Source organism: Ranitomeya variabilis, chromosome 7 (assembly GCF_051348905.1).
Source record: "Ranitomeya variabilis isolate aRanVar5 chromosome 7, aRanVar5.hap1, whole genome shotgun sequence".
Lineage (NCBI taxonomy): Eukaryota > Metazoa > Chordata > Amphibia > Anura > Dendrobatidae > Ranitomeya > Ranitomeya variabilis.
Genome location: NC_135238.1, coordinates 40,276,277 through 40,291,494, shown reverse-complemented (window position 1 = coordinate 40,291,494; position 15,218 = coordinate 40,276,277). Strand labels below are relative to the sequence as shown.

The 15,218-nt window shown below is 49.8% G+C and overlaps 1 protein-coding gene across 5 annotated transcripts in view; it reads left to right on the top strand.

Annotated features, from left to right (window-relative positions):
- TRRAP (transformation/transcription domain associated protein) overlaps window positions 1-15,218 on the top strand; it is a 165,515-nt gene that overhangs the window by 52,807 nt on the left and 97,490 nt on the right. For all 5 annotated transcript variants that reach the window (XM_077274906.1, XM_077274905.1, XM_077274903.1 and 2 more), the window contains 11 exons: window positions 803-922; window positions 1,046-1,216; window positions 1,314-1,495; window positions 1,573-1,771; window positions 2,964-3,092; window positions 3,175-3,441; window positions 3,523-3,729; window positions 4,740-4,895; window positions 4,983-5,117; window positions 5,248-5,358; window positions 12,395-12,541. In XM_077274906.1, coding sequence (XP_077131021.1) covers window positions 803-922; window positions 1,046-1,216; window positions 1,314-1,495; window positions 1,573-1,771; window positions 2,964-3,092; window positions 3,175-3,441; window positions 3,523-3,729; window positions 4,740-4,895; window positions 4,983-5,117; window positions 5,248-5,358; window positions 12,395-12,541 — 1,824 coding nt within the window. The remainder of the gene's footprint in view (window positions 1-802; window positions 923-1,045; window positions 1,217-1,313; window positions 1,496-1,572; window positions 1,772-2,963; window positions 3,093-3,174; window positions 3,442-3,522; window positions 3,730-4,739; window positions 4,896-4,982; window positions 5,118-5,247; window positions 5,359-12,394; window positions 12,542-15,218) is intronic.

Sequence of the window (15,218 nt, the reverse complement as noted above, 5' to 3'; positions counted from 1 at the left end):
GGTTGTTTTGGAGCTCCGTAGGAAATGTACCCAGTGTACCTCCTTATCCTCCCTTACTGAGGTTTGACACCTTTTGCTCTGTGCAACCCTCTCTTGATAAGTAATAAAGATTATGGTGTTATATATGGAGTTATGGTCAGTTTTCACGCTTACCAGTGTCCAGAGATTGGAGACCACAGTCCTGTACTGCAGCTCTGATCAAATTCACTTTAATAGGAGCTGAGCTGCAGTACCTGAGAACGGCCACTACATGGTGTACAGAGCTGAGTCATCTGTGTACATCTGCAAACAGCAGATCGTAGGTGGTGGGACCCCACCCATCTGATTTTGGTGATATATCCTAAAGATATGCCATTAATATCAAAGTCCTGGAAAAACCCTGTAAATCCATACATCAGTGTAGTAAAATGCACCATACTTACCTCTTTAAAAAAAAAAAAAAGCACGTGGTGCAGCTTTGCACTATAAATCGCCATTACATGCAGAGATATTTCCTCCAGAGAAAAGTCTTGACAATTGGATCCGGCTGCAAACTGCATATCGGGGAAGATCTGAAAATGAACGCAGCCTGAAACTTAGTGCAATTTTACAAAGCTGCTTTCGCATGTCCAGCCATGATTTCCAGACCCGAACTCAACAATCTCATATATGCCAGTGAAGCTGTTGAGTTTGGGTCAGGAATTCGCGGACCCTGAGACTCGAACGTGTGAAATCTATAACTGTAGCTGTGAAAACGTAGAAATATTTTATTCTATATTTGCGACTGATTGTGCTACATAGGTAACGCTCTTCTTATCCACAGGCCGGAAGTCCCTTCAGAGAGCCCTTGATAAAATTTTTAACCCGTCATCCATCTCAGACTGTGGAGCTTTTCATGATGGAGGCCACGCTGAACGATCCTCAGTGGAGCCGAATGTTCATGGTGAGTTTCCTAGGGGCACGAGTGTGTGTTTAGCCTGTTGGATAATAATGCCGACTGGGTGACAGGTGAAAATCTAATATATATATTTATATATAATATAGTATATATATTTTTTTCACCCAGAGCTTTTTAAAACACAAGGATGCAAAACCCTTACGAGACGTCCTGGCTGCTAACCCTAACCGCTTCATTACACTCCTGCTCCCCGGTGTTACACAAACCACTGTCCGTCCGGGCTCCCCCAGTACCAGCACCAGCACCATGCGACTTGATCTGCAGTTCCAGGCAATCAAGGTAATTCTGATCTTCTGCATGTATGTTTCCATATAACAGGACATCGCCACAACTTTCGTATTAGAATCCGGATATACGCCAACCTTCTCTTTCCTAGATCATCAGCATTATAGTGAAGAATGACGAGAGCTGGCTGGCCAATCAGCATTCTCTGGTCAGCCACCTAAGACGCGTCTGGGTCAGCGACGCTTTCCAGGAGCGCCATCGGAAGGACAACATGGTGGCAACGAACTGGAAGGAGCCGAAGCTGCTCGCCTTCTGCCTCCTTAACTACTGCAAGTGGGTGTAATCTGCCATGTGCAAGTCGCTGACTCTACAAGCCGCGTTCTCTGCTCTGATGTTATTTCTTCTCCTAGGCGCAATTTCGGGGACATCGAATTGCTTTTCCAACTGCTTCGCGCTTTTACTGGCCGCTTCCTGTGTAACATGACTTTCCTAAAGGAATACATGGAGGAAGAGATCCCCAAAACCTACAGCATTGCCCAGAAGAGAGCACTGTTTTTCCGATTTGTCGAGTTTAGCGACTCTAACTTTGGAGATGAACTGAAGGCTAAGGTGAGTTAACTAAAACCGAGCAACCCGTGTACCTGCATTCCTACCAATAGCGTAGCATCTAAACGGTTTACACCCCTACGTTGGCGTTATGGGGTCTAGTGGAAAGATGATTTGCCAGTTGGGTTTGCTTTTGGGGTAGTTCATCCTAAAAATGGATAGGTAATAATTGTTAGATTGGTGCGGCCGTCTTTCAGTGGTTGTCAGAACGTGGGACTTGTGCCCATCCCTGGTGTTTCCCTTACGACAAGACAGCAACCATGAGCAGCTAAAGGGGTTGTCCACTGTTTAGACAACTTGTTCTCAATTACTATATCACCTCCTCTCCCATGTAAAAGAAAAACCGCCTGTACTCCCCTTCGTTGCCAGCGCCGTTCTAGCGACACCAGGGCTCTCATGACATTATGTCAAGGTAGCTCTGCAGCCAGTCAGTGGCCGCTAATGGGCAGCTTCACTCTCATTTTCTTCTGATCAAGCTGACATCTGGAAGAATTGTGGCAGTGGTTAGCACTGCAGCCTTGCAGCGCTGGAGTCCTGGGTTCTAATCCCACCCAGGACAACATCTGCAAAGAGTTTGTATGTTCTCTCCGTGTTTGCGTGGGTTTCCTCCGGGTACTCCGGTTTCCTCCGGGTACTCCGGTTTCCTCCCACATTCCAAAGACATACTGATAGGGAATTTAGATTATCATCGCTGTCCCCGATGGGGCTCACAATGTGTGCAAACTGTAAAGCGCTGTGGAATATGTTAGCGCTATATAAAAATAAAGATTATTATTATTATTGTGAGAGTAACAGCAGTTCGGATTTCTTTTTGGTGACCGCTTTGTCTAAATCAAGCGAGAGTGAAGCTGTCATTTATTGTCTGCAGGGCTCTAGTGACATAATGTCACTCAAGCTCGGGAGGCCCGACGGTGACATTGTTGAAACTGCACAAGCACCAGAGGGCGAGTAGAGTATTTGAGCAGGAGTTGTCTGATTATCGTGGACGACCCCTTTAACTGATACGCACCAGTCTTAACAATGATCACCTTCCTAGTGGATAGGTGATATGTTGTTTAGCCTGGAGTACCCCTTTAACGTCACATTTTTTTGCCACTGCTCTATAGTAGTATCCGAAAGACCTGCCGTCACTTTCTTCAGTCTTGCCATATTTTATTGGATTTTCTAATTTTTTTTGTCCATTTTTTTCCTCCAGGTTTTACAGCATATTCTGAACCCAGCCTTTTTATACAGTTTTGAGAAAAATGAAGGAGAGCAGCTCTTGGGGCCACCGAATCCCGAAGGGGACAATCAAGAGAGCATCACTAGTGTATTTATTACCAAGGTAGGTTTGTCCGATGCATCTAGTCCACGGGGGTCTTTGTCAGAGCATTTCAATGACGTCCTCTTGCTCCGTCCATTTGCAGGTGTTAGACCCTGAAAAACAGACGGATATGCTGGACTCGCTCAGGATTTACCTCTTGCAGTTTGCGACCCTTCTGGTAGAACACGCGCCACATCACATCCACGACAATAACAAAAACCGCAACAGCAAACTGAGACGTCTCATGACGTTCGCCTGGCCGTGCCTGCTGTCTAAAGCCTGCGTGGACCCTGCCTGCAAGTACAGCGGGCACCTGCTCCTGGCCCACATCATCTCCAAGTTTGCCATACACAAGAAGATTGTTTTACAGGTGACTGTTTCTATGGTCCGTCATTGAAATTTAAGCCTCGGTGGAAATTACAAGATGACATCTCTCTCCTTGTTTTCCAAGGTCTTTCACAGTCTGCTAAAAGCACATGCCATGGAAGCACGGGCCATTGTCCGCCAAGCCATGGCTATCCTCACTCCTGCAGTGCCTGCTCGGATGGAAGACGGCCACCAAATGCTGACCCATTGGACGCGCAAAATAATCGTAGAGGAAGGGCACACTGTCCCACAGCTCGTCCACATCCTGCATTTAATAGTGCAGCACTTCAAGGTTGGTTGTTTGTCAGATCCATGAGTCCTCTGCTTATAAGTTGCCTACCTTACATAAAAGTGCACCCTTAATCCTAAAGGTTTTGAACATTATTTATTTTTTTCGGTATTCATTGATTTTTTTTTTTTTTTTTTAAACTCCAAATGCTTGAAAGTGACGCAAGTGGTTCATGACTGTTGCGCAAAAATGAAAAAGGCTCTTTACTCTTGTCTTAAATCTTCTTTGCTCGTTTTTATTCCCCAAAAAATTGTACTTTCCGTTAAAATGTCGCACCCATCCCTGCCGTACAAAAAGGGAAAAAAATCTGTGAAAAGTACTGGAGTACATTTGCACCAAAAAATGTTGCTACTCTTTATCCCCTTTGCAACCTTGGACTTATAGGTAAGTCCAGCTCATCTACTCCTCCTTTGATGTGGGCTCTGGTGCTGAGCCCGCATCTTTCCCTGCACATGACAGCTGATCTGATCGGCTGTCGTGTGCCTCTAACAATCTCGGGTGGAATCGTAATCCACCCGCGGCTGTTAACATGTTAAATGCTGCTGTCAATCACTGACAGACATTTAACACAAGCGATCCGGAAGCATGTCACAAGACCCACCCATTGGTGCCCCTGTCAAATGAATGCTGGGTGACTATAGTTTGGCATGACAGCCGGGGGGGAGGTCTACAGAAGACCTCCGTGCTTGTGATCGCAATCATGGCCAGCGTTCATAGAAGATAATGATTTCTGCTACACGACGTAGGGCTGAAGGTTTGCTATCTATAGCACAAGCGATCTGACGATTGCAGCTTCATGTTTCCTAAGGAGGCTATTGAAGTAAGTAAAAAAAAAAAAAAAAAAGTCGCAATGCATGAATCGGCCGCAAACATCTGAAAAGCAAAAATCCTTCTCCCAACACACACATTTAATAGGCTTAAGAAAAAAAAATAGGTGCAAATGAAAAACCAGCAAAAAAAAATGCCAACGAGAAAATCAATAATGACTGGTGGGCTGTATGTCTCGTCCTCAGGTGTACTATCCCGTGCGGCACAACCTGGTGCAGCACATGGTGAGCGCGATGCAGCGGCTGGGGTTCACGCCGAGTGTTACTATAGAGCAGAGGAAATTGGCCGTGGACCTGGCGGAGGTTGTCATCAAGTGGGAATTGCAGAGAATAAAAGACCAGGTATAACGGGGCTGCCATAATCTAAGGCACGGGGAGTCTCATTTCACCCAATGCATCTAAGTAATCTTGCTCTGATGATTCGCCCAGCCGGATTCTGACATGGATGCAAATGGTAGCGGTGACGCTGGCAGCTCCGGTGCGGGAGGAGTGAAGAGGAGTATGACGGTAGATGCCGGCCAGGAAGTGAAGCGTTTCCGGACTGCCACAGGGGGGATTAGCACCGTAAGATTTTCTTTCTTCCTTGTACTGGTTGTTCCATTTCTGGTTGGAATCTCCTGGAGTAGCGCCGGGTTTCTATTTCCATGTTCACAAAAACCGGGAATTCATGACTTGATGTTTTTTTTTATTGCAGGTGTTCGGTCGCAGCCAGTCACTCCCGGGGGCAGATGCCGTTATTACAAAGCCTATAGAAAAGCAGCACACTGACACCGTGGTGAATTTCCTTATTAGGATAGCTTGCCAGGTAGGACAGTTTACTGGTCGTATCGCCTGGTGCCAAGGGTCGCATCACCTGGTGCGGTGGGTCGTATCGCCTGGTGGGAAGGGTCGTATCGCCTTGTGCGACAGACCCTATCGCCTGGTGGGACGAGTGGCATCGCCTGGTGGGACGGGTGGCATCGCCTGGTGGGACGGGTGGTATCGCCTGGTGGGACGGGTGGTATCGCCTGGTGGGACGGGTGGTATCGCCTGGTGGGACGGGTGGTATCGCCTGGTGGGACGAGTGGCATCGCCTGGTGGGACGGGTGGTATCGCCTGGTGGGACGGGTGGTATCGCCTGGTGGGACGGGTGGTATCGCCTGGTGGGACGGGTGGTATCGCCTGGTGGGACGGGTGGTATCGCCTGGTGGGACGGGTGGTATCGCCTGGTGGGACGGGTGGTATCGCCTGGTGGGACGGGTGGTATCGCCTGGTGGGACGGGTGGTATCGCCTGGTGGGACGGGTGGTATCGCCTGGTGGGACGGGTGGTATCGCCTGGTGGGACGGGTGGTATCGCCTGGTGGGACGGGTGGTATCGCCTGGTGGGACGGGTGGTATCGCCTGGTGGGACGGGTGGTATCGCCTGGTGGGACGGGTGGTATTGCCTGGTGGGACGGGTGGTATCAGAGGCATTTGCTGTCAAATAAGAGTTATGGCCATACCCCTATAGAGTATGGCCGGCTTAATGTCACATGTGGCTGTGAAAGCTCATTATATATTAACTTATAATACTGCCGGAGACCCAAGAGACTGACTCCAGCTCTCAGACCGGTAGGGATGCAGGCAGAGCCATTCACTTACATTCTATTAGTCGTGAGTGCTGCTGTGCAGGTCCGTGGTGGTCCTGGAGGTCGGACTCTCACAATCCATCATATTAATGCGTTTCGTAGCCATACGTTTTATGACAGTTCCCATAGTTCAGTACCAATGCCCCTACGATCAGAACCATGCGGAGACTTGGTTTTCTCTATCGCCTCTCATTGGGGGACACAGGAACCATGGTGTATGCTGCTGCCACTAGGAGGCTGACACTATGCAAATAAAAAAGTTAGCTCCTCCTCTGCAGTGTACACCCTACCGACAGGAAGTAGGATATTCAGTTTAGCTTAGTGTCAGTAGGAGGTGGACACGGGTCTCTCATTAGACCCTTATCTACCTCAATGTGCGTCGTTTCTTTTCAGATTTTCCGGAGGGATACAGGGTGAACAGTCACACCTGTAGTCCCACAATGCGGACTATGAGTACGGCGTGTACTGCCACCCCGTATCCTCATAGATCCCTCTCCAGGACCAAGAGCCTAGCACACAAGCGTGCTTAGAAGTCCGGTCCTGGCTCCGTCCCCCACCCACTCGCCCACCAGAGCCTGTCGGTTGGAGGAGACGAGGACGTCCATCACAGCTCCCTGGACGTCTCATTCCCCTCAGGTTAGTAGCGGACGACGTGGGATGTTTAGGTGAGTATTTTCCCTATATTCCCCAGATCTTTCCCTGCCCACCCTCAGTGGGGGAATAGACGAGCTTATCTCGCGCGGTGGAGGGCCGCGCTTCCCCCTTACCTATCCCCTTCATCCCTGCGGCCGCAATGTCACTTTGCAGGGGCACCTCTTCCCCCTGCGGCTGCAATGCATGGCAGGCGGCCGTCCTGTGCCTGCGCAGTATCCTCCTCTATCCGGCGGCGCCGACCTCTAATTTAGGCCCCGGCTTTGGCCGGGGCCTACTTTGGCGCCGCGACCCTGGTAATTTCGTTCCCTCTGGCGACTGTCAGGCGGCCGCGCTGCTCTGCGGCGCACTGCTCCGGGGCCGCGGTCTTTTTTCCGGCGGCGCCGGCCTCTAATTTAGGTCCCGGCTTCTGCCGGGGCCTACTTCCGGTACCGCGCTCCTCCACTTCCGTTTTTTTTTTTTTTTTTTTTTTTTTTTTTCGGGCGGGCTTTCTCCCGCCCGACAATCTTGTTACTCCCCGCCCACCGCCGCCATCTTGGTGCTCCCGGGCCCATGACTTCTACGCCGCTGCTTGGCGCCACATCGCAGCAGGGCGCACGTTCCAGCGCCCTTTCAGCGGTCATTCATCCAGACTGCAGCCGGGTCCTTTTTCTCCCAGCACAAGCGGGGTCCCCCTGCATCCTCCTTAGGTTGCCGTTTCATCGCTGGTGCCCTGATGCCTGTCGCAGCTACAGCCGGGAGCAGCCTACAGGACTCTACTATTACTGTGAGTAACGCTGCTATGCAGTCTATTACTCCCCTCTCCTGTTCCCCTAACCTTCGGGCATCATTTAGTGTGTCTGCTCCCAGGCCTATCCTATAAGGAGAGCGTCCCCGTCCTCCTGCTTCCTCTTGTCAGCTGCAGCATCTCCCTGTCCAGGAGTCCCTACCAAGGGTGAGACCGAGACCCATGATTACCCTGGGTGGGCTTTCCTTCTGTCTCAGTCTGGGGCGGACCTCACCAGGATGTCACGACTTCGTGTCCGTGACTGACCGCAATTGCTAGTGGGTCACAGGATTCTCCGTCCAGCCTTGTTCAACTCAGGCCACAAGAAGGGATACAGGGTGATCAGTCACACCTGTAATCCCACATTATGGACTATGAGTACGGCATGTACCGCCACCCCGTATCCTCATTGTTCCGACAGCAGGACCATGATCCTAGCACACAAGCATGCTTAGAGGTTCGGTCCCAGCTCCATTCCCCACCCACTCGCCCTCCAGAGCCTGTCGGTTGGAGGAGACGAGGACGTCCACCATCAGCCCCATGGACGTCTGACAACTTTCTTTCCCGCTCCATCTTGCCCTCTGGTCTGGAGCGGTGAGATCCCTCTTCCTGATCATCCTCTCTCTCGAGAGAGAAACGGGCTTCCTTGGTCATGTTTGCAGAGGAAGTTTCAGATGCGACCAACCAGACCCTAAGCATCATGGATACCTCTACGGAACCCGCGGCATAGGCGGTTTTCGTTTAGACGGTCTAACCACCTTCCAATGTCTTTGCCCCACACACTGAATTTGTAGTGGTACTTACCAGGGGAAATGCGAACCATACCAGATGCTTTCAGACAGGGAAGCATCTCGGCATCCTATATTCCTCCTCTCCTGAGCTCATCGCTAACTGGACTGATTCCTCGGCAATTCTGGACTCTTCAGTTCCCAGACTGTCTATCAACTTGGCATGGGTTCAAAGGATACAATTATAGATCCGCTGGATAAATTAGCCTTTGAAACGGCTGCTTCTACTTTGTGCCTCGGCTATTGCCTCTACCTGGGTCTCAGGGACCATAGATAGATGGACTAAACAGCCTTGTAAGAGCACCCCGGCTGGAGCTCCTCCCGGGGAGCTAGCTGTCCGGACGGACCAAATTTCCTACGCAGGGATATATATTGGTATCGGCCTCCCTAGATGCGCGGCTTGTGCAGCTCACACCTCCAGCAATATGGTGGCCATCTGACGCAGCAGGCGGACTTGTCTTCAAGAAGTCGCTTACTGGCCTCCCCTTCCAGGGGGTGTCTCTTTGGCTACACGCTGGAACAAATTATTAATGATGCCACGGGAGGCACGAGTTCCCTTCGTCCTTTCGCTGTTTTGTGGCTTCGGAAGATTCCTCTAGCTATCACAGACTGCGATCTCGTCTGGCTAGAGTAAAGGCTTCCTTTACGCCTATCCCTTCCCGGCGTTCCCGCAACTCCCATGGTTGGTCCACCAGGCCTAGACCTGGCAGCTCTTCCTCGGCATAACTAATGCCAACGGCCCAGCGTTTCTTCCAGTTTGGGCGGGCATCTCCTGTTTTTTTCAGGGATGTTTGGCTGGCTTCGGTGGAGGACGCTTAGATCAGGGAGGTGGTATCCTCCAGTTACAAGATACGGTTCGCTTCGCGGCCCGGAATTGCTTCTTTCTTTGTTCGGAGGTTATTGTTTCCGTTCCACAGCAGGTACACTTCACAGGTTTCTATTCAAACCTGCTTGTAGTGTCGAAGAAGAGCGGCGCTGTTCGACCCATTCTGTCTCTGAAGTTAGTCAACAGAAGGTTCCGCCTGCGGCATTTCAGGATGAAGTTCCTCTGTTCAGTCCTGGCTTCCATGGATCTACAGGAATTCCTGTGCTCCATGGATATCCAAGATGCTTTGCTCCATGTCCTGATTTTCCTTGCGGATCAGGGGCCTAGTGTTCATTCCATACCTTGAAGTCCTCCTTATCAAGCCTCAGGCCCAGAAGAGTCTGTCCATTGTCCACGACTCCCGGTCCCGTTTCTGGTGGCTGGCCAACAGATCAAAGTCTTGTCTTGTTCCGAGTCAGCGTCTCGTCCTCTTAGGCATGTTGTTCGACACCGCCGGGGGTTTTTTTCTTCTTGAGAAGCGGGCAATTCTCCATACGGAGTTCGCTCTCTGCAGGGCCCTCGGCTGCCTCCCTTCCGTTCAGCTACGACTTTCCTGTGATGCATGGTGACAGCTCTGTAAGCGTTCTCTTTTGCGCTGTTCTACTTGAGACCAATTCAGCTGCCCATTCCTCAGTTGGACACGTCTGTACTGTCTCTGAATCCTCCAATCCGACCGATTCTAATAGCCTCTCAACTGGTGGCTGTCATCCCCTCTCATTCCCCAGGTCCGGTCCTCCCAAGGCGGGTGGTGACGACGGTCACCAGCCTTCCCGACTGGGGGCGTTTTCTCGCCATCCGTCATTGAAGGGGGCGTTGGTCGGAGCAAGAGTCCTCTCCGCCAATCGATACCCTTGAGATAGGGGCTTTTCTTCTATCCCTGAGTCTCTGGGAAATGCTTCTCAGAGGTCTGCCAGTCAGAATCCAGACGTCCAATGCCTCAACTGTGGCTTATGTCAATCGCCAGGGACGGAATCAGTCTCTTGGCAATGGCGGAGGTATCCAATATCCTCCTCTGCGCAGAGGTGACGGTTTCTGCACTATCAGCAGTGCATATCCCCGGTGTGGATTACTAGGCCGCAGTGTTTTCTCTGCCATGACGGCCTTGCGGCAGGACAGGTGTTCGTGCTTCAAGAGGTCTTCCTTCAAATTTGCCTTTGATGAGGAACTCCGGACACGGCTCTCCTGGCGGCCCGACTGCTTAGGAAGGTTCCACCGTTTGTCTCCAAGTCTGCGATCCTCTTGTTGTGGATACCGATTCTTTGACCATTCCTGGGTCGCAATTTGTACTTCCTTTCTGTTCCTCACTTCCCTTTCTTCCCAGGCTGTTGGAGAGCAATGTGGAGGGAGTGCCGGTCATTCTGACCGCACCACATTGGTCCAGAAGGTTCTGGTTCGCTGAGATCGTCCATCTCCTCGCGGACTCCCACTGGAGGCTCCCAGTCTGGTCAGATCTTCTGTACCAGGGACCCATCTGCCGCAGAGGTCTTGGTGGCTCAAGTTAACAGCTTTGCTGTTGAAACCTTCCATTTTGGCTATTCTCTCTAGGCAGAACTTGATGCTGGTCTTGCCCTTAGTTCTCTGAAGGGTCAGATAGCAACCCTTTCCATCCCTTTTCTGAAGTCCCTTTCAGAGGTCCTTAGCTATGGGCTATCACGGTACAAAGATTTATATACGACCCGTTCTCAGATCAGGACCTTTCTTCAAAGAGTGGCGCATGCGGCTCTCCCGTTCCAGACTTCTGCGGATCCCCGGGACCTCAATCTTGTTCTGGAGGCTCAGTGGGGTTCCCCCCCCCCTTGAACCTCCCCATGAGGCCTCACTGTCTGTTTTGTCCCGCAAGGTGGCGTTTCTGGTGACTTTCACCTCCATTAGGCGCGCCTCTGAGTTTGTGGCTCTCTCCTGTCTTCCCATTTCTTGGTTCTTCACCAGGATAAGGTAGTTTTTACGGCCTTCGTCGCCTTTTCTTCCCAGGGCGGTGTCCTCCTTTTACTTAAATAAGATCGTCCTTCCCACCTTTGTCCTGCTCTGGGGCGTTCGCTGAACAGGCTAGACCTGGTCATGGCAGTGAGGATCTATTTGTCTAGGACCGCCTTCTTTAGGAAGACAGACTGTCTTTTTGACGTTCCAGACGATACGCCAAGAGGCCTGCCGGCCTCCAAGGTTACGTTTGTTCTCTGGATCAGATCTGCCATTCTGGAGGCTCACTGGGTCAAGAACAGAGTGCTTCCTCATGGTATTAAGACTCACTCTGCCCCGGGCAATGGGCGCCTCCTGGGCAGTACACCATGGGGCATCCTCCCTACAACTTTGCTGGGCGGTAACCTAGTGTTCCGTTACCTCTTTTCCCAAAGGTTATAAGCATACCTGCGCTTCGACAGTTACCAGCCTAGGCAGAAGGATCTTGCAGGCGGCAGTGGTGATTCCTCCGTCCTGGATGGAGTTTTTCTGCTGTTCCCACCCCAGGGACTGCTTTGGGACGTCCCATGGTTCCTGTGTCCCCCAATGAGAGGCGATAGAGAAAACAGGATTTTTGGTTGCTTACCGTAAAATCTGTTTCTCGGAGCCTTCATTGGGGGACACAGCACCCTCCCAAGTTGAACAGCCCTGTTTATTGTGTTATACTGTTAACGTTTGTGTTCTTTGAACGCTCTTTGAGTGTTTGAAACTTTTAGACTGTAAAGCGCTGCTTAAGTTTGTTGGCGCTGTATAAATGAAGATTATTATTATTATAATATTATTATTATTTCTCGTTTACACGTTGCTTCTCCTACTGCTTTCTCACTAACTGAATATCCTACTTCCTGTCGGTAGGGTGTACACTGCAGAGGAGGAGCTAACTTTTTTATTTGCATAGTGTCAGCCTCCTAGTGGCAGCAGCATACACCATGGTTCCTGTGTCCCCCAATGAAGGCTCCGAGAAACAGATTTTACGGTAAGCAACCAAAAATCCTGTTATTATTAATAGTATTTTGCATGGATAGCTGATCGTTTCCTCTTTCATTTATTCTTTCTGTAGACTGATGCCGGCTCTGGGATGTGTCCGCACATCATCCTGTTGCATCCGTCACGTCGTCTCCTTTACCGTGTCCATTATGTGCTATGGAGGATGTTTCTTGCCGGCTTTCCTAGTAATCTGTGATGCCTGTTGGTTCCTGTTGTGCAGGTTAATGACAACTCAAACACGGCCGGATCTCCAGGAGAGCTGCTATCTCGACGCTGTGTCAACCTCCTGAAGACGGCCCTGCGTGCCGACATGTGGCCCAAATCGGAGCTGAAGCTGCAATGGTTCGATAAGCTGCTAATGACTGTGGTGAGTGGCTGCTTGCTTCACGGCACTGAGGACACACAGAGGCGCTTCTGTTATACAGCCTTATTTTGGGGTCTGATCTAAATCCATTGCCCTGCCTCGGAGAGTCTTAATAGGCTAGGTACTTACTATTTATTGGCCATACACAGCTCTAAGGAAAGTAAAAAAAATGTAAGAAGCAACCTTGCTCGACCAATCGCTTCCGCCCCAGATTAATGGGGGACTCTATAACGAGTCAGTGGGTGGTCTAGGGTAAGGTGCCCTTTTATTTAGTGGCTGGATTGTACTTTTAGGACACCTCCAAGGGACATCAAAACTTATCTCGAAAACAGGGCCAATGCCGTACATGTATATCTCTGTAAACTTTTATGGGAGTTCCGAAATTGGAATTTCCATAAAAGTGAATGGAGAGAGTAGTGCGCGGGAAGGCTCGAGACGATTGCGGCTCCCATATACAGGGCTCGCATCAGTTAGACATTTATAACGTTTCCTGTGGATTTTGAGAAATTACAAAAAAAAAAAAAAAGACACTATGGAAGAAAATTGGCAGCTCTTAATAGAAATCTCATCAGTGTTATTAAAAATGCACATAAGAACGCAATTATGATTAAAAACCACAATAACTTGCTAGACCCCCCCCCCCCACCAAAATTAAGGGAAATCCACAAAATCTAAAAAAAACAGAAAAAAAACCTATAGATTATCGAAACCGATGGATCAAGAGACATGTTATATAACCAACTCAAAGAAAATGTGACTATAGGATTGAGCTCAAATAAAATAATTCCGACCAACTCCGTATCAATGGCGTATAAGAGATGCTGATTTACCGGGATAGAAAGGCGAGTAAGGACAGATAATGTTACCATGATAGGTTTAATAAAGACCAGATCTGTGCACTATTCTAGGGATATGGAAAATCATAGTAACGTGTCGCCATAAGAGGAGAATAAATAACACCGCATCATGTAGGAAATGTCAGTTCATTAGGAGAGGATGGAGGCACTTACAGAAAGATGATGCCAAGTAAGAAGAATAGATGCCAAATCCGGGGTGTGAGTTAAATGAAGACATCCCTGTGGGGAAAATAACCTCACGCATATTGGTTTCTATTATATATATATATATATACCGTATTTTCCGGCGTATAAGACGACTGGGCGTATAAGACGACCCCCCAACTTTACCAGTTAAAAAATAAAATCTTCTTAAAAGTCGGGGGTCTTCTTATACACCCTATGTCGTCTTATAGGGCCGGTGAATATGTGCCTTTTGGGGGGGGGGGAGTGATCCTGATGAGGACGAGGGGGCGTCTCACAGGAAAGTGAGTATCCCCCATTACCTTATCATAGCGCTGCAGCGTGGGGTCTCTGTGCTGGGAGCGGCGGCTGCTGTGCTGTGCTGTGCTGTGCTGTGCTGTGCTGTGGCGGCTCCTCTTCTGCAGTGTGGGGCCTCTGGTGCTGTGGGGCGGTGGCGGCGGCGTATCTTCATACAGTCGGGGCTCCTCCGGCATCTCAAAGACTGGAAGCCCCGCCGGCAACTCCATGGGTACAATGCGGTCAGGTGGCCTCCGGGAAAATGGCCGCTGCTCAGATTCAGATCTCGTCCCGAGATCTCGGGAGACGAGATCTGAATCTGAGCAGTGGCCATTTTCCCGGAGGCAGCTCAATAGGTGCGATGCGGTGGCCCGGCCGCTGGGGGCTGCGCATGCTCAGATTCAGATCTCAACGAGATCTGAATCTAAGCAGCGGCCATTTTCCCGGAGGCCAGCGCATTGTACCGATGGAGTTGCCGGCGGGGCTTCCAGGCTGAGATGCCGGAGGAGCCCCGACTGCATGAAGATACGCCGCCGCCGCCACCGCCCCACAGGCCCCACACTGCAGAAGAGGAGCCGCCACAGCACAGCAGCCGCCGCCGCTCCCAGCACAGAGACCCCACGCTGCAGCGCTATGATAAGGTAATGGGGGATACTCACTTTTCTGTGAGACGCCCCCTCGTCGTCATCAGGATCACTCCCCCCCCCACCCACCATATACACCCGGCGTACAAGGCGATTCCCGGCGTACAAGACGACCCCCGACTTTTAAGAAGATTTTCAGGGGTTAAAAAGTCGTCTTGTACGCCGGAAAATACGGTATATATATATATATATATATAGTTTTGTGCTAATGAATTGACGTTTCATATATGATGCTGTGTTATTTATTCTCCTCTTATGGCGACACGTTACTGTGATTTTCCATATCTTGGAAGTACCGCACTTTTCTGGTCTTTATTTTAACTCTTATTGTGGGAATGATTTCTGTCTTCAGTCGTCTCCTGTATCGGTAAATCAGCATCTCGTATATGCCATTAATACGTAGTTATTGATTGGTCGGTATTATTTTATATCCATTGTATCCTCTCTCCCATCTGAGGGAGTTGCACATTCTTACATATACAGTGGCATGTAAAAGTTTGGGCACCCCTGGTCAAAATTACTGTTACTATGAACAGTTACGAAAGTTGAAGATGAAATGATCTCTAAAGGGCCTAAAATTAAATGACACATTGTATTTTAGGCAAAAATAAAAAAATATATAATTTTTTTCATTTTAAAAATTACATGAAGGAAAATGGGCTGATTCGAAAGTTTGGGCACCCTTGGAGATTTGTGGGTTCAGATAACTTTGACCAAGGT